Genomic DNA, 27710 nt, shown 5'->3' with positions numbered 1-27710 from the left:
AGGATGAAAAAGATCATTATAACATATACACCACTACAACTTTTTACAAAGTACTTCTCTACAGAACGCTGTACAGAAAGGTACAGATTGCATCAAAGAGTTCTCATTCTGTAGCTAGGTCAAAAGCAAAGGAAAAAAAATAAATGAGAAAACGAGGAGGCATCACTGTATTCTTTGGACTTAAACCATACTCTATTAAACTCAGTAAAGAAAATTCCAGTCTCCTGAAAGACCTCTGAAAACTGATTAAAAAATTATAATGTTTTTTTTAGATTTCAAAGACCCCTAGAGAATCCAGCTGTAAGTGATTATGCCTCTCTCAAAATGAAATGCAGGCACCTAGGTTACTTAGATGACACCTTTGAAAATTCTACCTTAAATGAATTCCTAAAATCAAACTGTATGCCAGCAAAGCCAGATATCAAAGGCAGGTGGCAAGCCTTAATGAAGCATCTACTCAAATTCAGGCCATGTTTTAGCAGCAAGCATTCAGGTGGATTATTAGAAGTGGGTGCTCTTTAATCTCTCTTACCTCCTGGGAAAAACTGGCATTTAAAAAACATTAGCAACAGCAATCACAGAAGGGGGAGAAGTGTTCTCTCTGAAAAAGCCAGTTGTTCTGTTTCTCCATGAGATGTGACATTTTCAAATGTTCTGCCTGTCATATCTGAGTACATTTAGTTGAACTGGACAGCGTCAGGCTTTTGACTGTTAACTTTTCAGGGATTTACATCTGTATTTGAAAACTCTGCTGAATTTCCTGAAGAAAGGATTTTTTAATTGTTCACAGTCTAATGTATTTCTGGAAATGAAACAGAGCTCCCTGCCCTGACTCTCAATGAGTCCCCAGAGTCCAAGGAAGTTGAGGATGCCCAAAATACACTTTGCCACTGACAACAAGCCCAAACATTCGGGTTTCACCCACCTAGCAGCCCTGACATGGAGCAAGAGCCTTAACAATCATTCCCACTCTTCTGTCAGGTTTATTCAAAGCTTGTTTACTCTGGGGCTTTGGGAAATACTCGGATTAGCAATTCTGCACGAACAGTGTCTTGGCTTGCAGACAGAGGACCCCAGGCTCTTCAACAAACTGGCCAAAAAATCAGAAGTTTCTGCATTTTAAGACGTAAAATGAAACACTCTGTTTCTTTACTGATGCACTTTTACAGTCAAACTCTGTTTCAAATGCTTGAAAACTTTTGTATGGTTCCATTAAACATGGGTGTGATGGGATGACATAAATGTTAAGAACAACACAGTGCATGATACTATATCATCGTGGAAAGGATGAGAAAACCTCACATGACAGCGGTCATCTCCGAGGGTAATAAGAAAATATTTTTCATCACAGGATGACACAGGACGGGCACAGGTAACACAGATCACAGGATGGGCAGCAGCTCTTCACTCTAAGAGGCAATGCACATTCCCCATTGTACTAGTTCAATGTGTCTAACTTTCATTTCACAAGAACGTAGAAAAAGAAGATATTGTCACAATGCATGTGTTGCTGAGACACTTCAGTCTCCCAAATTAAAAAGGGTTTTCTCTGAGGAGATTGAACTCCTTCCCCACAAGACAGACTCATTTCATTGCCTGATCATCTAGTTTGACCCCCAGAATAACAAGACAGGAATTTCCTGGAGCAAATCCTGCTTCGGATATATAATCTATGCTTGAAAGACATTCTATCTTATGCATACAGACACTGTATACATAAAATCAATATACGCCGCACAAAGCCAAGCATCATTCTAAAACTTCAAGTAATGGAAAAATAATAATCCTTGGAAACCCATTCCAAAGATTAATCATCACTATTCTTAGGAACATGTATCTCATTTCTAGATTGTAGTTGTGTAGCTTCTTTCCAGACACTGATTTTTCATAGTTCTTTCTGTTAGTCTTAGCAACTCTGTTTCAAAAACCACAATTTTCCATGGAATTATACAGACAATGATCAACTCTGACCCTTCTCTAGAATTATGTTAGAATTCCCCCACTATGAGAACAATTCTCCCATTTTATCATCTATGATCAGCAAAAGAAGTCTGTGGTCTTACTGTCAGTGTGGACTGGCACTGACAGATTAAAGCCCATCCACTTTAGAAGCCTATCCAAATGAATACATACAACTCCAGAGTGGCAGTACTTTCTGATGTGTCTATCTGTTCACTGCAGAACACTGCTTCCAACTTTTTTAGTGTAGAATTTCTGAGGTGAGAAACATAAATCATGTGTACAACTGAAGGAAAAAAAAAAAAAAAAAAGAAGTTATATGAACACTTAAATCTTTCACTGCTTCTCTGGTAAGGCATCTCAGAAAAACAAAAGATGCAGTTCTTAAAGACATCATAAAAGTTCGTCTGATACTCTGGAAGACTTTGCAAATGAAAAAAAGGATAAAACTCATAAAAAATCATATATGCACTTTTAATGTTTTAGAACCCAAAATCAGGAACCAACCATTGGATTTTTCAGATTTTTTAACAGATTTCCAAAAAACAGAGATTTACACACAAGAAGTATTCATAAACATTCATAAACAAAATTTAAAAGCCTATTGTTATCTACACAAGATAACTACCCAAATATTATTTGAATAATTTACTCCACAAATGTTCACAAGTGGGTTGAAAAATTTCTTATGCTTTCTTCTAAGCACAGAAACTGTCTTTTTGAAGTTGTACTCAATTCTGTTGGATGATATTGCGTGATGTGAATCCATAGTGCCTTGTACAGAAAGAATATATGCAACTTCAAAAGCCCCACTCAATCACAAAACACTATTTGCTTGTATGCTGTTCTGGGAAATAAACAAACAAAAAAACACTCATTCTGTTTAACATGTACAGACAAGACAGATACAGCTCAGTAACCTTCAGAGAACAGATTATGCGTGTGTGAAAATTAATAAGAAAATGAATTTTCAAATGAGTTGTTTGTTTTTAATGTAGCACACTACAGAATTTTGAGCTATGAAACAAATACATTTTTAATGAATTCCCTTCTGAAAAATCTAAGGGTGGAATTCTACGTCGCTGATGTAGTAATTGGGTGTGCACCACATGATAGATACTTCTTAGGAACTGTATGGATTTCTAACTTTATTTTTGTCCCTAGAAGTTTTATTTGTCAATGTTTGAACCAAACTCTATCAATAAGGCAGTAGTAAGAATGCTGTTTAATTGAGTATGCATAATGTTATTAAAACAAAGCATTTTTTGAATTGCTCCATGAATATAATCAGGGCAGAAATCTTAAAAAAAAAAAAAAAAAAAAAAAAAAAAAGGGCGGGGGGGGAAGCTGTTTCTTTCTCAAACAGAACCATGGTGCTCACTACGGATAAAATGAAACCAGAGCCACAGGAAGAGCATAAAACTTATTTTACACCTGTAAATTTATGCTTATGTGGTACTCTTGTTGACAGCATATAAGGTGAATTTCATCTTTTAACAGCAGTTCTTGGCCCTAAGACAACAATGCAAACACTCCTACTTTAATTTTGTAATATGTTACCATCAATTTTCTCTTTATAAAATAAGCTATGCAACAAACAGAAACAATTTAAATGCATTATATGTGAGTAAGAGGGCAAAAAACAATGATATTCTTATACCTCTTTGTTTTCAAATTGTTATTACCACATCTTATAAAGCTCCTGCTAAAGGGGAAAATAATATTTTTTCTGCTTTGATCAAAGCTTATCTTACGACAGGCCTCAGTAGGACCTTTATTTTTCTTTAGTAAGAGCTGAAGTACTCGATGGCTTTGGTACTCAACAGTTCTATTAAATATGAGTTTCTTGGCCCAGAATATGTCGATCATTACTTAAGATATATAGATAACAGAGCGGAGAACAGCTCACATGATCTTCCAGTCAGTAGTTGGTAGCTACACTGGAAGCAACCCCTGGTGATCATTTTCGCATCACTTAGCCCCCTTAAAAAAAGCATTTTTAGCAAAAACTTATTCTGCTCATTCTAAGTATCTATTTCAGGATGTCATATGCCTTATGAACACCTATGCACTTCTATTTTAAGAACTGCGCAGTAGATATTTACAGAAGGTTTGAAGAAACCAGTTTGTATTTGCTCACAGGAATGTAGCTTGTTATAATTGTTTAACATGAGCCAATTGTTATGTATGCGTCTATTGTTATACACATCAAAGGAGCCTGGGCAGCAGAGGACACGTCACTCAGTCGGCTGACCGGAGCACTCCGGGGAACTTCCAGGAACTCAAACACAAAAATAATCTTTTTCTTAGCCAAGAACTTTAAACTTCAGGTGTAATCATACTTATTTCTACACAAGCCCGCTGGTTTTAATACATATGCGTAAATATTGTTTGTAAATTAAGCTCACGTGTTCCAGTCACGCAACAAGCAAACTTCCTAATTACATCTTTCCCTGTCACCCAGTCCCTGTTGAGGGGACATCTCAAAAAAAAAAAAAAAAAAAAAAAAAAAAAAATTACAAGAACTGCCAAAGACCGGGCACCCGCCGCAGCCCGCCTACTCGCCGACTCCTCAAACCCGCGGCGCGTCGCCGGTGCCGCCATTTTCTCCCTCCCCCTCGGCTTCTTCTTCCTCCTCCTCCTCTTCCCCCTCCTCTAGCGCCTGCGTATTCGCTGCCGCCCTCTTCCCCTCTCTCCCCGCTTCCTTCCTTCCCCCGACGAAGCTTCGTGAAGATTCCGGAAGGCTCCGGCCGGTTCTTTTCTCTGAGGCACCCGAGCCGCCACCGCTCCGCCAGGCTCCAGCTCTTGTCCCCTGCCACCCAGCGCCGCCGCCGCCATGTCCTTGCTGTGCTACAACCGGGGCTGCGGCCAGCGTTTCGACCCCGAGACTAACACGGAGGGTGAGAGATGGCGGGGGGGTCCCTCATCGTGCCCTGATGCAATTGGGAAGGGTGAGGGGGGGGTCTGCAGGGGAGATCTGAGGGATCCCCGGTGCTCGGTCCCGGTGTGGAGCTGTCCCGGAGCCCCGGGCACAGCCAGCAGCAAGCAGTGACAGGGCAGCACCCAGGCTACCTCTGCATCCCCCACCGCCTGTCTGCTACCGCAAACTGCTCCTCCTGGCCTGCTCCTCTCACGGGGAACTGATATTTGTATGTGGTGCTTCGCCTCACTAAATTTAGGGGTGAGTTCCAAGAGGGCTGGGGGCAGCTGGATAGCAAAACCTGAAGGGCAACGGGGAGCCCGCCTGGCTAGTGACAGGTAACAAACTGCTCTCCTGTCAAAAGGAGCAGCTGATAACATTCAAAGATTCTGCATCTCTTTGTAGGCTTAAGTTTGCTCTCGTCAGAATGCTGTTTGCAGTAACAGAAAGGAAAAGAGGCAGAAAAAAAGCAGTTTTTATTCCTGTGACACTGTAAAGGTAGACACTAGAGGCCTTAAGTAACAGAAGTTTTTCTTAAGAGTGCTTCTGAATATTTCTGTGGGTGTTGCATACATAGCAGTTACATTATCAACTATTATTTCATTAACTTACAGTACACATACTCATAGCAGGTAATTAAATGTGTCTTATGATCCATGCTTTGCCATGTGCTCTGAGCTCTTGCTGAGCTTCCCCTGTGCATGCTGGGTGTCCTTTACCTGGTGAAACATCCTCATCATTCCTCAGAGGCTGCACAAGGGTGATCTGAGCTCTCAACAGGCTTGTCCTCAACTGGTTTGTAAAGTAGCTCTCTGGGCTGAATTTCTAGAATGGCTTTTTTGCATTAGCTTAATTTTTAGTGACGCATAATACCATAAATATAACATGATCTAGCATGTGTATGTTCTGTGATTAAGAATCACTTAAATTGTCTTTAATTTTCTGATCTAAGTCTTTTCAAAGAGAAGGGCAGAATTGTGTGTAAGACTTGCTAATGTTAGTAACAGCAAAAGCAGGCAGTTTTGGAATGCTTCCACTCAGTAATCCCTCACAAAGTGGATAGGGTTTCTTAGATTAAAATTTTTCATTAGGATTTCATGACCTGTTTTTGCTATTCAAAAAACAATTCTTTACAATTCCTCTTGTTCGAAAGTATATGTATGATACAAATTGTAGTAGGCCCAATGTAATTGGCATGGCCCTGTGCTAACCACGTGGTGCTTGGATTGAGAAAGACATTTTCTCGAGATTAAGTTGTGTCAGTAAGTGACTGGAACATTTAATGGAGTTCCTGTGTTCTAGACTAAGTAGTTCTAAAGATAAACACAGTTCTTCACAGGCCACTTCAGAAAATCAAGTTTGACCTTTTTTTTGCTGAAGTAGAATGATTACAACTTTCAGCATCACTAAACTTCACCAAGATCAATGGGATGATTACTGCTTAAACATCCAAATCCCTATTTAGCTGTGCTTAGCTGTCAAGTTCAAATATTTCAGAGCTGGGAGAATGTTTCAGCCCAACATACGATGGGGGTTAATGTGTGTTAAACACAAATATATATTCCTTTGATAAGTTTTATATTGACACAATTTAATATTTAAGCATAGTATCAATAGTTATTAGAAAGCTTTTTCTTTCAATGAAAATAGAAAATAAGTCCTGCTGGCCTCTGGTTGTTTTAGGGTGTTTGTCTAAATTCAGCCTACAGTTATAGATATTGCCATAGTTATGACTGGTGTAAGAGGCCATTAATCTTCTCAGTAGAATCAGATGGCTGAAATAATATATGCATATATTTTCTGTAGAAACTCATTGTTTCCAAAAAATGAGCAAGTGGCAACTGGCTGACATGAAGGACTCAGTGCCTCTTAAAGAGAGGCAGAAAAAACAGCCTGAGGGAAAACATTAAAGGTATGTCTACACAATTGTGACTGAATGCACAGTTATGAAATAACTTGTGGCGTGCCTACCAAGGTACAAATTTAACATGCATTCTAGGTACATTAGCTGCTTGTTACATTCACGCTGTTAAAAACTTGTGCAGCATCTGATGTGGAAGTTAGAACTTAAAGCCCTTCTGCCCCTTTTAAAGTTAATTATTTTATTTCTTTAAAAATGAACGACCAATGAACATTTCTAATCCATTTCAAGGCCAGGTCAAAGTTTGATGCTAAAACAAAGCTTTGAGGTAATACTTTCATGTAGTTTTGAAAACAGTCCTGCTTAAAACTATAAAAGTTTTTTCTAGTCCTTAAAACTAGAGCTGAAAAGGTGGTGTGCGCAAACAGAACAGACTAAAAGTGTATGTGTTGTGTATTTGTCACAATTTCCTCACCGTACTGCAACAGTTCTTGGTTTAGGCCATAATTTAGAACTTTGTTAATGTGGTTTGATTTGGTCCTTTGCCAGAACAGCAAGACTTACTCTTTCATGATTGTTCATACCCTCTTACCTTGATCAAACTTCATGATGTTGTACCTGTAAGAGAAAGATAATTGCAGAGATGATGAAAACTACAAATTTCTGAGGTGGAATTGGAAGAAATGGTAGCCTGGATGTTTGGAATTCACCTGCCCGTTCAGCTTTTTTTTTTTTAACTTTGGTCCCTGTAATTCAAACTCTGTTCCTATAAAGGGCACCCTCTGATCCTTTGTCTTCCTTGCAGCATTCTGTTTTTCAGCCTGAGTCTTTCTTTATGAACTCTGTATAAGCTCTATGCCACATTTGTCCTGTTTTCCGCATTTTATTCCAACACCATGAGAAATTCAGTGGAATTCCATGATAGTTTCCTACCTTTAGCAAACTCTTGAAGACATCAACTTTCCCAGGGAACCAAACAAAATGCATCAGATTTAATGAACTTTCATTGCTGCCAGGCTGTAAAGCATACCTTGCAAAACATTGGAGTGTTTCCACAGGATAGCGGGTCTGTAGGTCGTAGGTAGTCATAGCTCATTTCATCCTCAAGAATTCAACAGGATTCCATCTTAAATACATCTGACTTTGCCTGACCTGTACAATTTTCTACTTTGGCATGTAACAAAATGTCTAATAAAGTGCTTCAACAAATCAACAAGGATGTAGAAGTCAGGTAATAGCAGTCCAGCAGTGTGTGCACTGTGAAACTAGGATTGGTTTAGGTAAGAAGTTAGCATTTAAACAAGTGAAAATTTGTGGTACTGCCACCTCCAAAATGATCTGAATATGAGAGGAAAAATTACTTGCTTTGAAAAAACTTTTTTGTCCCTATTAAAGAAAGGTATTAACAGCAGTGGAGGGGTGATACATAAAGTATATATACTGTGTGTGTGTGTGTGTATATATATATATATATATGTATATATGTATGTATATATGCAGTAAAAACATAGAATATCAACCAAAGCCTGCAAGCTGAGCTCAAACAAATCTGAAACACAACACGTTTCTAACTGCTCAAGCAACTGTTGCTGTGCACTGAATGCCCCTTTTCCCCTACCTAATCTGAGATACTGTTACAAATGTAACGTTTACAGGGACAAGAGTTGTTGGGCTCACTGTGAGTGGAAGTGAGTGACGTTCTGCTGTTCTCTGAAAGCAGAATGGCAGACTGCTTAGTGGGTAAGTCCTGCTGCCTCCTTTTGAGGCACTGCCACAGCATCTTCTCTTGTGAAGCACGCATGGCGCTTCTCAGGTAGCAGCAAGGAGTGGGTTGTCGGCTGCTCCATGATGTACCTCCTGCTGAGAGGGCTTAAGGAAGCAAGGAGAAAGGATCGGACTGGGCCAGTTGGACAAACGGATGCCTGTGTATCTGACCTGTGCGCTGGATAGCTGCCTCTGAATTACTTGATTGTAAGATAGGTCGTGGTCTTGAGAAATGGTGCACTGATTAACAACACCTCTCTCATTTGAAACCACGTAACTGTCAGGGGGTCAAAAATAGTAATTAAAATCTGCTCATTCAGAAGTATTCGTTGCTGCTTAGTTCTTCTATGATGGTGCTTGCGATAGCATGCTTTGATACTTCTGGAAAAGAATAGTTGCTATTTCTTAAAAATAAAAAACTAAGCAGTGAAGTCCTTGGTACAAAGCAGTTTGTCTCTTTGTACAAAATTTTCTTATATTCTTGTGAGGGTTACCAGCATTAGCTTTTCATCCTGAAGCTGAAAGAATTGGTAGAAGTTTGTGGACATGTATGTAAGTCCTGCTGAGGGACGAATGTTCTGAAATATTCCTCTTCCAGCTTGAGGTGGGAGCTATCATCTTAAGGCAGTGTGTCTGTGTCGTGGTTCCGCTCGAGTGGGCAGCCGAGCTCCACCACAGCCGCTCTCTCGCTCCCCCTCTTCAAAGAGGAATGGGGAGAAAATATGTGAAAAGGGGCTCAAGGGTTGAGATAAGGACGAGAAAATCACGCAATAATTATTGTAACGGGCAAAACAGACTCGGCATAAGGAGATAGTAAGATTTATTGCCTATTACTAACAAGCGAGAGAAGTGAGAAAACAAAGGAAAAAGCAAACCAAAAGCACCTTCCCCCCCATCCACCCTGTTCCACCTCCTTCCCCCGAGCGGTGCAGGGGAATGGGGGAATGGGGGTTATGGTCAGTCTACAGCACTTCTTCTTTGCCGCTCCTTCTCGGTCACTCTCGTCCCCTGTGCTGTGGGGTCCCACCCACGGGATGCAGTCCCTGATGAACTGATCCAGCGTGGGCTTCCCACAGGCAGCAGCTCTTCCAGAACTGCTCCAGATATGGGTCCGTACCACGGGGTCCATCCCTCAGGAGAAAACTGCTCCAACCTGGCTCCCCTACGGGCAGCAGCTCCTGCCAGGTCACCTGCTCCTGCGTGGTCTCCTCTCCACGGGCTACAGGTCCGGCCCGGAATCTGCTCCGGCAGGGGTCTTCCACAGGCGGCAGCCTCCGTCGGTGCAGGGCCACCTGCTCCACTGTGGTCTCCTCCACGGGCTGCAGCATGGAACCCTGCTCCACCGTGGTACTCCATGGGCTGCAGGGGGACATCCTGCTTCACCATGGTCCTCACCACAGGCCACAGGGGACTTCTGCTCCGGCGCCTGGAGCACCTCTCCCCCTCCTTCTACACTGACCTTGGCACCTGCAAGGCTGTTCTCTCACTCCCGGCTGCTGTGTGGAGCAGCGTTTTTTCCCTGTCTTAAATATGCTCTCACAGAGGCGCAAAACAACATCGCTTATTGGCTCAGATCTGGAAAACAATGGGGCCCTTCCCAAACATTGGGCAGTTTCTAGATCTTTCTCACAGAAACCACCCCTATGGCTCCCTGCTACCAAAACCTTGCCACGTAAACCCACTACAGTCTGTCTGACTGCATTAGTGCATATATATAACTGAATTTATATATATATAACTCTGAATATATAACTAAGGAAGAAAAAGTTGTTCAAAATCTACATTTTTTTTAAAAGTAAAATAGTGATTTGTCTTTAGCCCATTTAATGTCTGTAGGCAGATTGTCAGTAAAGTTATTTATTACTTGTCTTATTTGCCTCATTATTTGAAATGTGATATTTCTTACTGGTGTTTTATGGAGGAGTATTATAAAAATTGTTACTGTTTGTGTTACTTTACATTTTCTGTTTCCACCAAAAAATGCTTTAAAGACTAGAAGATAGCTAGTGTTTCCTGTTATGTTCTTAATCAGATCATTAAAACATTATCCATGAGTATGTGTCAGGGATGTTACATAATCAAAGCAATTATATTACACTTCAAAAATACATACATTAAGTAAAAAATGAGCAGTTACTGCATAAATAGCTGTAATGTTGATAAACATCTGTGAATATTAACAGTTCGGTTAACAGAAGAGGTATTTCAGCGTGGTGTTTGTACAGAACCTAGTAATAATTAGTGGTATTCACATGGCTGAATTGTGTATGTTGAAGATTGGCCTTTGACTTCATGACCTTAAACATCTAGGAATCCACCAGTGATAAAAGAACAAGGTAATTATCATGGATAATTTAATGAACTCTGAGTGTTTCTAGATAGAAGGCCTTGATCAGGTGCAAGCAGATGTATGTGATCATGTAAATGAGTGTTTTATGTCCATCGTGTGGCCGCAGGGCCACCTTTATCACATCACTGAATTACTAATGAGGACTACTGTTGAAAGCAAGGGATGATCTGTAGAAAGTTTACTTCCTCCAGTTACTTTTATAGAAGTAAAGAATAGAAGTTACTTTCAGGTGTCTGTTTTGTGATTTACATTGTATAATATGGGGGGGAAGAACTCGATTGTTTCGGTTTAATGTATGTACTCAGAAAGCTTGTTCTGTGAAGTCTGCATTTTCCTTAATAATCATGTGCACTTGGGTAAGTGGTGGAACAGCTCATGACATACCTGAATTGCAAGCATGAAATTTTTGCTAGGTTTGTGATCAGATGAATAAGAATTCTTGGTATGCCTAAATATTAATAATAGTCATTTTCTTCTAGATTCATGCACATATCATCCAGGTGTACCAGTCTTTCATGATGCTCTCAAAGTAAGTACGCAAATATCTTTTTAAGTCTTATCTTTCCGTATACGTAAAATGGTTGCTTGTTTTCCTTTTTCTCTTTTCCCAAGTCTGTCAGTTCTGTACAGTAATGTCCAGTCTATAGCATTGTAGCAGCCCCATGAAATTAGAAAACCACACTTACTTAAAGGTGCAATAGGAACTGAAAACTATTCACACGATTTAAATGTTATGCAAGTCTGTTTGACTCATGTTTCTGTTAAATGACTTTAGATGTCTCTACAGTTTAATTAGGATCTTAGAATAGGTCTCTGGATATGTTGAGAGGAGTCATACTCCTTTCAGTTAATTCACTTGATTGGAATTTAGACCAGCTGCCTGCATTTACATGACTAGAGCACTAATATAAATGTGACATTTGCCTACTGTGGAAATTGTGTTCTGTTAATCTGATAAATTTATGTGTGGGCTAAGATGGGACTGCTTACCTATGCCCCTGATGGAGCTGTCTTGGGGCTACATCTTCAGTAGTGGAGTACATATACCTGGGACTGTCTGTAGTGATCAGGCCAACTGCATAGCCCATGTTTGTTATATTAAACTGTTCTGCTTCAGGATATACTGGATACATCCAGAATGCCTTATGGGAATGATTTGACAGAGAGCTGATTAGGTTGTCCAAAACAGTACTGGAAATCCTTCTAACAATTTAATAGTATATGGTCAGAAATCTGGGGTCCAGCCATGGAGTCTGGCACTGTTCAGTGTACTGACATAGATGTAGCCTTAGTGTCCTTTCTTAGGGATAGGAACTGCTGTTTGACTGAGCTAGGGGGCAGGCTTTATTTTTTTATTTTTTTTTCTGATGTTTAGGAACTGCTTCTAGCAATCCATCTCAACCCTGTCCCATAATGTGGGTGTTTGGGGTGCTTGTGTGTGCTGGGTAGCACATTTTCTGTGAGCCAGCGGTCATATTGCAGGGCATGAGTGTAGAAGTGGCCACAGTGTGCCACTGGCAAATTACAACAGGAGCTGTTGGGACAAATGTGATAGACGATGGCAATTTGTTTTCTAAAAAAAAATATAACTGTACTAACAACACAGTATATAAGACTTCTGCCTAATTACAAGGACAGAAGTTAAAAAATTTCTTCAAAAGCTTGTGTTTAATTTCTCTTACAGAAGCACTGTTCTTAAAACAGGTACTGCTTCCCCTCTTCTTCCTAACTCTTGGTCTAATTAAATTTATCATAATTTTCTATGAGTAATTTTCTTCCTGATGTGAATTGTAGATAATTGAAAGTGGGCATGGGTGGACGTCTTACTTCTGTGACTGTAGAAATAATGAGCATTTTGAGGATATTTTAAAATTACCTACTTAAAACCCAGTGGCTCATTGCTTAAGCACTCAACATGCTAGAAAAGCATATTTGTTGTACAAACTACTGGTTTCAATAAGGTTCTTTTGAGTTTTGAGATATATTATTCACAGTATCAGGATAATTTTCTCTGTAATTGGGTTTCCGATGTAAAATAAAAAAGTTCTCAGTTTCTGCACTTGAATAGATGGCTATGCAGTGCAGACCTCCAGTTTATGGAGGGAAATGAGCAGTTTAAAGACTTGCCTAGTGCTCAAGGAAGGAAAGTATCCTCATCATTTTATAAAGGGGGCTGTACATTATGCCACAGGTTAGTCTCAAGTATAATATTTGTTCATCCTATAACATCTATAAAGATGTTACTTTATAGGATAAAGTTAGATATCTGTTGTTTTTTTTTTCCTCATACAGAGTTGGTGCTTGTCATGGATGTTGCCTCATGTTTACTGCATTTACTGATTAAGGCAGCTCTAACAGGTTTCTCTGTCTTTTAAAAATGCAGATGATTACAGTATTGTCCAAAGAAGGGGATAAAATAATTGGTGATAATGAAATGCCACATCTTATAAAGCAATATAACTGGTCTGTTGCTTTTTGTTGTCTGTTGCTGCAAAATAAGGTAATCACGCTTGTTTTGTTTTTTGTTCAAAAATGTTCATAGGGTTGGTCGTGTTGTAAGAGAAGAACAACAGACTTTTCTGACTTCTTAAGCATTGTGGTATGTACTCATGATTATTACAATTTTTACACTTATCAAATCACAGCTTGCATGTTTAAAAATTGCTTAATTTTGTTACAGTTGTCTTAAATCTTGAGTACGCTACTTTTCCTGTGGTAATGTTGAAGTTGTCTCATTTTTCAAGTTGTAATGAATATAATTAATTCCATAAAAGTCTGTTTGCAGTCTTGTTAATAATGAAGGGTCAATGCGTTGTTTCTTGTTCCTTCACTTGATTTTGAAAAGTATGCATTTTTATTTAAAGTACTTGCAAATGAAGATATTTTTCATCATAGTTATAGGATTACATTCGTGGCCAATGTTATGAGTTGGGCTAAAGTGGAAGATGGTCTAAAAATATAAAAAAAACATGTGGCTTTTGATAGCTTGAAATTGTGCACACAAAATACATTGTATATCTGTGTGTGTGTCTGTATATAAACAAACATATCCTTTCCATAATAGGGCTGTACAAAGGGTCACCATAATAGTGAGAAACCTCCTGAGCCTGTTAAACCAGAAGTCAAAACTACCTCTGAGCGAAAGGAACTAGCTGAACTGAAACCCAAATTTCAAGAACACATAATTAAGGCACCAAAACCACTGGAAACAATTAAAAGACCGAGGTATTGTATATAATAATTTTTTTTTTTTTTTTTCAAAATTTGTGGTTGGTTGACTGAGTTAAACCTTATTTGATTAGTGTTACACAGCCTGTACAGTGTAAAAATTCCCAAATTATCGTTAAAAGAGCTTGTGTTTGGTAGCAGTGATGATGTTATCTTTGTCTTTACAATGAGATAAAAGAGTTGGGGTTAGGACAAGGTATTACTGGATCTCTCAACACTTAACTTCTTGGGAAAATAAACAGTGGTGTAAAGCCTCATAGTTTAGAAAGCCACTAGCAGTACTGTTTACCGTGTCTAACACACATAAAAACAGTAGGGTGCGTGCATGTAGATTCCTTAATCTCTCTGGTTTGATTTTATTGTTGTAGAGTACTTAAGATTTCCTGTTGAAAACTAAGACCTTCTAAATTTCTAGACTGGTTTCTCATACAGAATACGAATGGGCACTTAGCAGTCTAGTTTGTTGTTGTAAGGGAGATTGGAAAGGAAGAGTCTTATTGCAAGATTGAAAGTTACTACTCTGTCATTTTTTGTAAATTTTTTTTTCATGAAGTTGACATGAATACATGGACATTTTTTTAGCCCAGATGAGCCAATGACAAATTTGCAGCTGAAAGTATCAGCTTCCTTGAAGCAAGCACTAGATAAGCTGAAACTGTCATCAGAAAACGAAGAGAAAAAAGGTAAGGATATAGGCAGGTTAAGTAGGTATATGACACTTCTTGACAAATAAATAAAGATGCTATTTTTTGTTGTTTCTGAGGTGATTATTTGACAAAGACAATATTCTGGAAAGCACTTTTCTGTAAAACGATAATCAAAGTTAAACGTGAACAGTGTGGGGGCTTGGGTATTAGGAGCGGTATGTTCCCATGGCAGTTACTTGAACTGCTTATTATGTAAGATATCCTGCAATAATGAACATGATGGGAACATTCATTTCTAAACAAATGGCTCAAAGAATTTCCGAGAAATGAACTGTACTCCTTTGCAAACATAATACCATATGATGCCTTTCATAAACCAGTGAAATTCTGCTGAACACTAGCTGGTTCTCCCTTGTCTACTTTCCATCTTTTTTTTTTTTTTTTTTCTCCCAGAGTGCATTTCAAGTTTGGTTCTTTTAGAAACACTTTCTAACTTCAACCTATGTCCATTTGTGGTTATTTTATACCCTTTTGTGCTTTTGCTAAAACTGTCATTTTGCTATTATTTCTCCTTGATCAATTAATAGCAGGAGCCTTTTACAGTCTCAGTTTTACCAAAAAGATTAAAAAAAAAAAAAAAAGTGATTGTAGTTTTGTAATTGTTTCACTTACAGTTATTGAAATATTTGCATAATTTCTGTTTCTTTGTACCTTTCTTGCAGATTTCAGTGACAAGCAGAAGATAGATGACTTGTTTTTTCTAATCTTTTCGATTCTTTGCAGTTCTCAATAAAAGCCAAATATTTTGTACGTTGTATACTTCAGTTGCTTTTTTCTTTAATATGATTCTTTTTGCAGAGGAGGAGAGTGATGAAATCAAGATTGGGACAGCATGTAAAAATGCAGGCTGTTCAAAAGTAAGTGGTTTGGTTTCACTGTTACACTTGCTTGCTAAACTATTACGTGTTCAGTTTTGTCTTGTTTTGTTTGTTCCCCATCCCCCAGTACAAATTGATTGGAAATAGGATAAATTCCATCAGGCTTAACAAATATACATTCAGTAACATACTTTACTATTGACAAATGTGGGCTGTTTTGTATGGTGGATGTAATAGGTATCAGATGTTTTGTTTTTTTGAGGTCCATCACGAACTCAGAATCGTAGAATGGTTTGGGTTGGAAGAGACCTTAAAGATCATCTAATTCCACTCCCCTGCTATAGGTAGGGATACCTCCCACCAGCCCAGGTTGCCCAAAGCCCCATCCAGCCTGGCCTTGAACACCTCCGGGAATGGGGCATCCACAGCTTCTCTGGGCAACCTGTGCCAGTGCCTCACCACCCTCTGAGTGAAGAATTTCTTCCAAATATCTAACCTAAACCTACCCTCTTTTAGTTTAAAGCCATTCCCCCTTGTCCTATCACTGCACCCCCTGACAAAGAGTCCCTCCCCAGCTTTCCTGTAGCCCCCTTCAGGCCCTGGCAGGCTGCCGTAAGGTCTTCCTGGAGCCTTCTCTTCTCCACGCTGAACAACCCCAACTCCCTCAGCCTGTCTTCATAGGAGAGGTGCTCCAGCCCTTTGATCATCCTTGTCGTCCTCCTCTGGACTCTAATACTTCCATGACTTTCTTGTGCTGGAGGCCCCAGATCTGAGTACAGTACTCGAACTTCTAATCATTAAGCTTACCAAACATGCAATACTGAAGTGTTTCAACTTAAAATGTTAAATAATATATTGGTGAGATGTAGCTTACTGATAGCATTTGAATTGCTCTTGATGACCTGAATGTACTTCAGAAACATCTGCAAAGATGTTCATCAGCATCACTTAATGCTTCCTGCCAGAAGAATCACCAAAGAAAATTGTTATAACACTTCTAGCATTGAAGTTAGTCTTCATGTTACATGGTCTTTTAAACTGACACTGTTGTTTTGTTTGCTTGTGGTGTGTTTTGTTGCATTTTTTTTTTTTTGACACTTGTTTTGTACAGAACAGGAGAGTCAAATTGAAATAGGTATTTTACTGGACATCTGCAACTTTCTGAAAGTTTCTAGTGAAACTCTGGTTGGAAAAGGATTTAGAGCATTCACTTGTTTGTGTTAGGAAGAACTGACATGATACTCATTGTCAGGGATGCATATTGTTTGATTTGCTTCTGTTTAAGAATCATAGATCATGGGACCACGTAGGTTGGAATAGACCTTCAAAATCTAGTCCAATCATCAGCCTGACCTACCAAGTCCCATCACCAAACCATGTCCCTTGGTGCCACATCCATACATCTCTTAAATAGTTCCGGGGACAGGGACTCCACCACTTGCCTGGACAGCCCGTTCCCATGTTTGACCACCCTTTTCATGAAGAAATTGTTTCTGGTATCCAATCTAACCACTCCTGGCACAACTTGAGGCCATATTTTCAGTTCCTTCTCCTGAAAACTGAGTAAAGGAATGGAAATTCGATTTGTGCTGGACCATGCAGCTTTAATGTATTTCCTTTGAAGTACTTTATTTCTCTGAATTTTCAGAGCATTTTTAAAGGTCGATGTCTCTGAGATAAAGTGATCTTTATGAACACTTTTTTTTTTTTTTTTTTTTTTAACCCTTTGGTCCACTTCCTATAATAGTAAACTAAGTGCTTTTATTTTCTTATTTATTTTTTTTACCAGACGTACCAAGGACCGCACAGCACTGAAGATGTGTGTATATACCATTCTGGTGTACCTATATTCCACGAAGGGTTAGTATTCAGTTAGCTTGATTTTTTACTTTTTTTAATTAGTCTGTTACTGCTTTCTTTGTAGATGTTACCTTGTTTTCATTCTCTATTTCTCACAGTCGAAAATGGCAGTGATTGAAAAGGGTCTCCTAAATTAATGGTAATATTGCATAAAGGAAAGATCTTAAGTATTTACAATAGTGTCCTAAATATTGTTTGTTAATTACCTTCTTTGCAAACTTTAAAGGATGAAGTATTGGAGCTGCTGTAAAAGGAAAACGTCTGACTTCAACACATTTTTAGCTCAAGAAGGCTGCACAACAGGAACACACGTATGGACTAAAAAGGATGCAGTGAGTAGCATTAACGTTTGTGCTATAGCAGGGCAGATAAAGTCCGTGATGTTACCTGGTTTGGGGGAGGGGTGTGTATGGAAGGGTCTCTTTCAGACTCTCAACAGAATTTGGGTTCTGTTTACATGTCTGGTTTTCTGGTTTGAAGCATACTGGACGTCTTGGTTTGACTACTAGTAGAGCAAATAGAGAGCTTCTTAGTTTATAGCATTGAGATGTTGGAAAAAAACCTGCAGAATTAAAAAGCACAAAATATTTCCATTCAAGGTTTAAAAGATTCTCAGAGAAAATCTCAGAATTTAATAATGGAACTGAGTGCTTTCTTTTTTTAAAAAAAAAAAAAAAAAAAAAAAAAGGCATTCTTGTAAAGAATTCACTCACATTAAGAAACTATTTATTAAATGTGTACATATTGAGATAATGGGCTTCTAGCCAATTGGAGTCCCTGCTTTCTTTCATTCCTTCCCACCTTCCCGCTGCCTGCTGGATAACTCTGGTTTTGTAAAGGAGAACATGTTACTTTCATTCCATCAGAGTGTTCCTGCTTCTTACCATAGTCTCTTTCATGAACACTGTTTTCCTCACTGCTATTGTATGTCAGGGTCCAGTATCTGAAATAAAGAATATAGTTGGTTTTCTTTTGTTGTTGTTTTATAATAAATATAAATAGAGGTTTGCACTCTCATCTGAACACAGGGTATGCTAGCTATGTTTAATGGCTGTTAAAATAGTCCTAGGATTTAATTCTGATTAATACTCCTGAATGTTACATTTTTCCCTGTAACCTTTTATTTATATAGGGAAAGAAGGTAGTTCCATGCAGGCATGATTGGCACCAGACTGGAGGAGAAGTGACTATTTCTATATATGCTAAAAATTCTGTTCCTGATCTGAGCTATGTAGAAGCAAATAGTACAATGGTGAGTTCCTACCTTAATATGTGATTCCTTTCTAATTTGTACAGAAGCCTGAAGTTAGAAAAATACAGTTTCTGCTTTATTTATTAAGGCAGAGGTAGAACAGCGTAAGAATCTTTTCTGAGAAACAGCTTTTTCTTGACTTTTGCGTTTGTTCAAATACACACAGCTTTTTTTTCCCTTCTTATTTGGACATCCTTACCTAAAAAAAAAAAAAAAAAAGGCATTACAGGCTGCAATATAGCATTACAGAAAAATCTTTAGACTTCTGCAGTTAAAACCTGAATGTGATGGAATTCCATCATCACATGTGTAAATAATTATAGATTTGTAATTTCATTGTATTTGGCTTAAAGTAATTGAATATTGTTCTTGATAGTGTGCACTTTCATGGGTAGTCATATTAAACAAGTGTTAAAATGATACTTCTGTGATTTCTTAATCATTCATTTGGAAAAAATGAAAAAACTTGCAGTAGGTCTATATGGCCACTATGGTACACAGACTAAGATACTTTAACACAATCTATTAGAATGTATTTTCCACTTCTGTGTATGAGGGACAGTTTGATCACTTTGTTCGTTGTAGGATCTGAGTCCTAATATGATATATTTTACTTAAACATACTTGAGGTGTCTCATGTCTTACTAGCCTGATAAAATTTTCTGTTGTTTTTCCTTTTTAAGTTAAATATTCATATTGTATTTGAAGGAGAAAAGGAATTTCATCGCAATGTGAAATTATGGGGAGTAAGTATAAAACATTGTTTCTATTTTTAAATAAAAAACACACCACAAAACTAACAATACCACAAACCCTCAGCTGCTTCTCTATAAAAGCAGTTTTTTTTCCTTGTTACTTATTGAAAAAAAAAAATAAATTGCATGTCATTCAGTAATTAAATGTAAATCGAAATCTAGTGCCCCAAGTGACTGGGCCTGACATCAACTCTTATTTGAGTGGAAGGTTAGACAAGATGACCTCTTGAGATTCCCGCCAACCTACTTTGTCCTAAGGTTCTATTCTAAATAAGATAGTGGTGTTAGATAAAAACTCTTAATGTTATGTAATTACTGTTTTATATATGTATTAGACCTATATTTATATTGTACATACATGTTCATAGCTTGGGAGCGGAAAAGGGCTGGCTTTTCCAGATAAGAGGGAACTCCATCTACCTAAACATCTGCTGAAGTCTAGTGATAAGGTACTCTTCTGAACTTAATTCAGTTTTTGTAAAGTGAAGTGTGACATGTGTTTTCTCTTTCAGGTAATTGATGTAAAGAGGAGTTATGTGAACATGACAGCTACAAAGATTGAAGTTACTATGAGAAAAGCAGAGCCTCTATTATGGGCAAGTCTTGAATTACCAGTATCCAACACAGAACAAAAGAAAGAGAATTCAGATCAATAATAATTCCAAGAGACAAGATATATCCCATCCTGAAGTGGTGACTTGCTACTGTAATCAAGTATTTAACGTTTATATAGATAACTTTTTTTTTATGCTAGACCTTATGTTCCACTGTACAAAAAAAAAAAAAAAAAAAAAAAAAAAAGATGCACAGTAAATGAGGGTGTCAACTTGAAGAGTAATAGAAGAGTAATAGCTGGTTCTTCTGCTCTTGCTTCCGTGAGTGTATTTATTCTAGCTGGAGTGTCTCAATGGGAATTTAAAATAAGAGCTATTGCCCTGTGTTTACAACCTTACCTACTATGCACTGACTACCCAAACAGATAAGCTTTCAGTCCACAGTGTGTGTTAATTTTTCAAGTCTTCTGTTTAGACTGGATCTGCTTGGTAGTATGTTCAATTCAGCACTCTTCATTATGAAGCATACAGTATTACAGATGTGAGTTTTTGAAGTGGTAAACATGCAATTTCACATCTAAAATAAAAAGGCACATAAAAACAAACGTGAAAGAACACTTGTAGACTTCCATTTTTGTCTGCTGAAACTAATGTTTGTTTCAATATCTGCTGGCTGTAAAATAAAAGGTATTTTAGTAAGTGTTTCAGTATTTCCCGATTCTTGCTGTCTTTCAGGTATAAAAGCAGATCAGATTAAAATAAGAACAAAGATGGCAAGAGGGGATTTTTCCTATTCTCCTAACTTTGATACTTGAATTTTTAAATGTAAACATGAGTGGACAGTGAATATGGCTGAATAACAGCATCTCAGCTGTAGAAAATACACAAACTGCAGAATATTGTAAAGTTACCCAGCTACTGTATATATTTGACAGTCTTTACAATATGTATTCGGTCCTGTTCTGCAACATTCAAAACTATGAATTTTCTCAGAGTGGATATTTTTAGGAGGAGAAGACAGTATGCACTGTAGGTATCTTGGGAAAATCCTTTCTATGTAGATATGCAGAGCTCTTTTTCCCAAGGATAGTAATCTAGGAACAAAATTTACGGAATAACTGAAATCTTAGGAGAAACAAACAAGCTTTCAAATGCCCGTCTCAAATCATAATCGTACTGTTAAGCTAAAATATTTTTAAAATATCTTTTTGAAGAGCATAGGCAAAATTGTAATTTGAAATCAGGACCTTAAATTTGTTTTCAGTTCTGCAGCAATAATGATTTGTAGCTGAAAACAGGATAGTTTTAAAGACTTCTGTCTTAGACTTCTGTCTAAGGAATAATTCATGCAGTGATATTGGTTTCTATTTCTGCTTGAAATCGTTTCTTAATTTTAGATTGTAGCTGAAAGAAAAATGCTTTAATGTGTAAGTCAACCAAAATATATATTATTATTTATTGTGCCAAAATGTAAATATGCAAACAAGTAGTCTTGTGGGCTGTGGAATATGGTGGAATATCTACCTTGGCAGACCTGAAATGAGTCCAAGAGAAACAGTGAAAGTAGTAAAGGCATTTTGAAGTCAATATGGATTTCTCAGATAGTGTTTCCAACAGGTATAATTTGTGTTGAGTTCAGAGTTCTGTCTTCAGCAGTACTTGAAATTCTTGAAGTAGTAACATATGCATTACTGAAGAAACCAGCCCCAAGCACCAAAAAGTAACACTGATGTTGAAATCTGTTTTAGAGCTTCTTTACCTTTTTCCTTATTGATTTGGAGGAAGTGTGGTTGCTTACTCCTTTGGGCCCCTATTAAAAATTCAAGTGCCAAGTTCTGCTTGAAAAATTCCATCAAATTTTAATAATTCCTTTTAAACAAAAATAAATACATTTGAAAACACCGCATGCAGTGAAGTGCAAGCTTACAAAAATGTATGCCTGCAGTTGCTCCTCTAAAAATTGTTCAGGTGTTCCCCACTGAATTCTGAGCCAACAACGGGAGCTTATATTAGTGTAATATTAAGAACAATTACTTCAGCGGATTAAAAATTCTAGATACCTGTAACTATTGGCATGCCATCTGTTTTTTTGTTTTGGTTTGGTTTGGTTTTTAACATTTAAATAACTGCAAGGGAAACAGAATTTCTTCAAAAACAAAATTTATTTTTAAAGCAATCCTTGTGACCCTTGAGTATACTAAGCACTTAATTGAGCAAAATCTGGATGAATGGACTTTTGCTTTAACGTTGTAGACTTTGGGACCCTGTAACTGTTTTTTATACTCCTTGAAACTAGATTCTGCTAGAAGCAGGATCAACATTGTAGCAGTGAGTGGAAGAAAGCTCCTGTAGACAATGCCCTCAGTTTTGCTTTTTTTTTTTTTTTTTTTTAAGTGTTTGTTATTCATTCCTTCTATTCCTGTTCATACTCTCAGCAGGGAACAACAGATGCCTCAGGAATTGCATAATAACTTTTCCACCTCAACGACAATATAAACACTTTTAAAATGCACCTATTTAAGATATTTAAGAACATGAGCAAACAAAACCCCAGTTTATATAAGGCAAAAATGTGTAGATTTTACAAAAAGCAGCCTGCTTCTCTATGGCTTATGATGATTTTCAAAAAATTAAGCTTTCAGATGGCTTGTGTCATGAGTCTTGTTTAACTGCATTCTTGGCAGCTTTTTATAACTATTTGTGTGCATCCATCATCAAGCTGCAAAAGCTGTATTGCTGAATTTGAGTACTTTGAGCAGATCATAGTGGTTGCTCAGAACAGTCTTAATCAAAACATGCTGGTGTTTTACAAAATGACATCTTGATATGGCTAGTGGTATCTATTTTCAATAGAATTGGGTTTGACTGGCTTTTATTAGTAAATGCAGGGGGGAAAGAAGATAACTATGGTGTATGAGAATAATCATAATGCTTCTCAAAAGCAAGTTTTGAGAACTAAGCTAAACAGTCTTGCTCATGTAGGCTGTCACCTATTTAATAATAGTGAAATTAAATCGGGAAGTGCAAAAGGTTGTGTACTGGGATATGTGCAGTTCAGTTTGCCCTTCATGGTTTTGAGAGTTGTCCTGTGTTTAACAAGTTGTTTAAGTTGTGGTCTAGCTATATTTTTATAATTATAAGACTTTAAAAAGCTATACTGTGTTTCAGAATGGGTTTGCATATTACATGTAGACAGTACATTATATGTCTCAGATATGACTGTACCAGGGGCGTGTAAAACTTCACAATACATTTTTAATGAGACAAAAACTATGTGGGTGCACGAATTTGTAACAGAAATCTTAATCTTTTTCCTCATGCTTAAGCCTATTTTCCTACCTACTGTTGTATGTCTAAAACAGAACGTTTCCTGGAGGAGTTGGAGTTCATTTTTAATGTTCACATGCTGTTAGCACTGGGCTGTTCAGATACTCTGTTATATTTTACATGGCACTGATGTAACTTCACAAAAAAAATCTTCCATCTCTAAGACGATCTTCTGGAACACTTGCATTATCAAGTCACCATTTCAGTAGTTTAGGGACTAGTTATATTAGGAATTTTGCCTTGAAAAAACATCTACTTATTCTATGTAATGATGCATTTTTTGCTTGCATTCTTTACAAATGGCATGATTACTGGTTAAGTACTGTACCTGTTAATCAATTGTCTTTCCCTCTTGCTACTATTTTTTTGTCTTCATTCAGGAAAGAGATCCTATTTAAAGTAATGAGTTACGTGTCTGGAACACTGTTTTACGGCGCTAATAATTTTGCCATTATAAATGAGAGTCTTGAATTACGGTTTGGGGGGAGAGATGTCTTTTTGCATGGTTGTTTGATTCTGCACATTCATAAAACTTAAAAGCAGAAATTAATCTCATGTCTTCATGTTCCATTTTTTTCTAAATTTATTCAATAAAATTCTTATTACATGCTGGTTATGCTTGGACTTTTTGACTTTATGGGAGAGGTCTTCCCTTTGCATTTGTAACACAGTTATGAAAATGTGGGCATTTTCCACAGGTCAGTCGGTATACAAGGGAAACTGTCCAAGGGGCACAAAGTTCGAACCATGTTCATAAAACCAACATTCTTCTGTTGAATTGTTGAATGTTTTATTTTCATGTTAGTGTGAACAGGAATGAAGGAACCTGCTGCACATGAGCACCGTCAAGTATGCATTTGTCATCAGTCTTGCGAGTTCAAAGGGAAAGGGGATGTAGAAACAGATACTTGCCATCTATACCTGTACATGAAATGCATGAATGTGATTTTCTTCAAATTAATTGATCAGCTCTATGATGACTGATTGTGGTTATCCAGAAAGCATGTGTTTTGGTTTTTTGTTTGTTTTTGCACGTGTGTGTTGTTTTTTTGTTTGTTTTGTTTTTCAGCCAGTGCTGCTTTGTGGCAGGGAGCATCCTTTTGAATAGAATATTTAATTTTTGTTACCTACTAAGAGCAGCTATTTGAAAAATTAGTTTCTGGTTAAATATTAATAACAACTGCATTTGCAACTAAGTCATTCAAAGCTAGCTGGAGGCAGAACTGTACCTTATAGCCATCTATAAAATGTGGTTAGTCCCAGAACCTTGTTCTCTGGAATGTTTATTTTAAATTAAGCATAAATATTGATACTGCAGTAGTATTACGGAAATCAGTGCTTAGAGTTGAACTGTGCTTCTAGCTTAATATGCTTAACCTAATTTGTTCTTCCTCATTGAAAATCAGACTTGTGTATTAGAGGCACTTGATACTGTGCACTTCCAGACCCCGAGGGACTTTATAAATTTTTTAAGGAGTGCCTTGTAATCAAGTAATATTGTATACATGAACATTAACCCAAATTTTTGAAGTTCTGCCTTCACTTGTGAAAGTAGTTAACATTTTGATTGTTTGCTTACGAATATAGTCTACAACAGAAGTGTTCAGAATTATTCTTTGATTGGAGCTCTGAAAATCAGAAGCCTGTCAGCAGCTCTGTTAGAAGATTTTTACTTAAATGAATTTATAAATTAAATGGAGCTCTTATGCTTGCCATGAGTGTGTTAACAACTGTAAAGAAGGATAAAATGGAAGCAATGAATGGAGTATGTTTAAATGTAGTTGGAAAATAATGTTTAAGTCTTAAAGGTTTTTAGGTATTTTGTGAAAGATACAATATAAATTGTAGAAAAAACATTAAGACTGAAGGTTAATACAAAGCAGCAACTCCAACTGTGAACGATCTAAAGCACTGAATATATGAAATCATAGGGCTTTGTAATTTTCCCCTTTTTTCATAAAGGTTCACCTTTTTGCTGTGTGCACAGTGGCACTGGAGCGTTTCTTCTTTTCCTTTTATTTCTCTCCAATAATGTCTTTAAAACACAGACTGTGTTGTTTATTGCACCATTATATTGATCCTCAGGGCCTGAAAACTGCAGTGTGGTTGGGTTTGCCCAGTGAAAAGTGGTGTAAAACCTGGATGTGGTTGAGTGGCAGCACCACTGAGCGTATGGTTCTTAAACTGAAGCATGTGTTGCTTTCATGAGTTTTTCCATTTCACAGTTGTGTTAGTGGTTCAGATGTAATGTAAATATGTTAGTATTGCATTGTGGCAGCACTGTATGCCCTCATTTTCCCTCCATGCATTTTAGGTACTCACTGTTGTCTGCAGAACAAGCACTAGCCTTGAGAGAGATGATGTTTTATCACTGAATGACACCTTGCTTATATGTCAGAACTTCTCCATAATCTGGTAATAGGTTTTTGGTACAAAACTGAGTGTAATACTGCCTGAGAAGCAAGTGCTGAGTTCTACAGTTACACTCGGAGTCCTGTATAAATGTATAGCACTCAGGCAATCACTTGTCAGACTGCAGGTGGTTAAAAATGATTGATATTTGCGAAAGCAAAATCCAATCAGGCTGAATTATGTGAACTGGGCTGGTTAGAAAATGTGAAAAAAAAAAAAAAAAAAAGCTTTCTCACACCCCATTTCTCAGACTTGCCAAGACCATATACAAAGTATGTATAAGACTATATATAAGTAGCTGTCCTTACTGATTGTTCTCTGGAAAATTTGGGCTCTCCCTCCAAGTAGTCCCTGAGTGCAGGTCCCTGCTGATGGCTCAGTAAATACAGCACTGCCGTGGCTGGTAGCAAGGCACCAGCTACCAGCTCCTTCCAACTCTGCAAGGCCTTGGGACTTCCCAGCCCTGCTTTGTCTGAACTGCTCATCACCTACCTGGAGATCTGTGTTAGCTCATTTGGCTGTTTAAACAATTTTATAATGACCTGACTATTGCCTAATCTGTTTTATCTTTGATTCTCCTTTATAGCATAAAATATTTTTATACAGATAACAGTAACACCCTTTTGTTCTGTGTGGAGCAACATATTTGTGGTCCTTGCATTTTATTGCAGAGAAATACAAACCCGATACAGCAGGGGGCATGAAAGCTGTGGCACAGGGTGCAAGATATGCCAGGAAACATGTAGTAACCCCAGACACCAGGATGAGGAAAAATCAGTGACCCCACATTAATAACCCCACACTCCTTGTGAAGGGCTTGGGGCTGCTGATTGCTGGCTGCAGCTGTCCCACGCAGGCTGAACCCAGTGAACTCAGGAGCCAGCAAGGCAGTGGAAAGGGTAGATACTAGGCAGTATATATTTAACTATATTAACTGGATTCAGTTTTTCTATAATAAATAGACACTTGTTTGGACACTTAAGATTTTAATTACGCTAACAGTAAACTTGTCTTTACTTGTAAAGTGTTTCTGCCCCTAGTAGGACAGGGGGATGCTTGTGTTTTACTCCTCTGCCCTGGCAGTAGGTGACAATACACCAGTGCAGTTCCTGCGCTTCCGCAGGGCCAAGGGCTAAGATAATTCCCTCTGAACTGACCTGTGGGCTAAAGACTGAGTTTTAGGCACAAGGTGACAGTACGCAGGCTCAGATGGAAAGAGTATGGAAACGTGGCCTGAGAGAAGCAGAGAACTGAGGAAGCAAAACAGTGTAACTTTGTGCAGGAGGGAGGTGTTTTGGTTCCAGGAAAATCAGAAGGGAAAAGTGATCTCGGAGCTAAGTCTTTCAGTGCCCAGTGCTCGCAGCTGACCGCGCTTCTCCAGTCTGATGTCCTACTGCGTATGGGTTACCTAAGGATGTGTTGCCACAACAGTTGCTGTGTCCAGCAACTGTGGCTTGAATTTCCTTCTAAAAATACAGCCAAGTTTGGAGATAATGTGGATGGCAGCCTCAGGAATGTGTCAGCAGCTCACTGCCAGCAAGCAAGCTAGCAAAGCACATCTGGGGAAGGTGCCATGTAAACATAACAGGTCTATTCTTATCTGATCCCCTCCAGTGAAATGCTTTTCCCATTATCGCTTCTCCTGTTCTTTCCCTTTATGGAAGACTATCATACACATTTACTTGAACCAGGTCCAGCCCCCTCCTACATGAGGTGCTTTGCAAGCCAGTCCTCCTCCTCTTCTTTCTCCTCCGTCTCCCCTTCCTTCTCCTCCTCCTCCATTCTTGGAGCTCCCCAAGGGCTTCCATCCCCAAAATGGCTGTGCCTGACATTGACTTGAAGAATAAACAAGTTTTCTTGGATGAGGAAGAAAATATTTAAAGGTGTCGGATCCATCAGGAAAACACTGTTGGTACTGTCGTGAGCTGCCTTGACTTGGAGAG

The 27710-nt window shown here is 38.1% G+C and overlaps 1 protein-coding gene across 1 annotated transcript; it reads left to right on the top strand.

Moving 5' to 3' along the window:
* Positions 1 to 3397: 3397 nt before the first annotated feature.
* CHORDC1 (cysteine and histidine rich domain containing 1) lies at positions 3398 to 23971 on the top strand. Its single transcript, XM_082751853.1, has 11 exons — positions 3398 to 4859; positions 11334 to 11383; positions 13397 to 13453; positions 13919 to 14079; positions 14665 to 14765; positions 15588 to 15646; positions 17397 to 17467; positions 17694 to 17799; positions 18600 to 18719; positions 19403 to 19465; positions 19987 to 23971. Exons 1-11 carry the CDS (start codon positions 4796 to 4798, stop codon positions 20128 to 20130), a joined length of 996 nt encoding a protein of 331 aa, XP_082607979.1. The 5' UTR covers positions 3398 to 4795; the 3' UTR covers positions 20131 to 23971.
* Positions 23972 to 27710: the final 3739 nt, after the last annotated feature.

Source organism: Aythya marila (genome assembly GCF_965140915.1).
Source record: "Aythya marila genome assembly, chromosome: 1".
Lineage (NCBI taxonomy): Eukaryota > Metazoa > Chordata > Aves > Anseriformes > Anatidae > Aythya > Aythya marila.
This window is presented reverse-complemented; position numbering and strand designations above follow the sequence as displayed.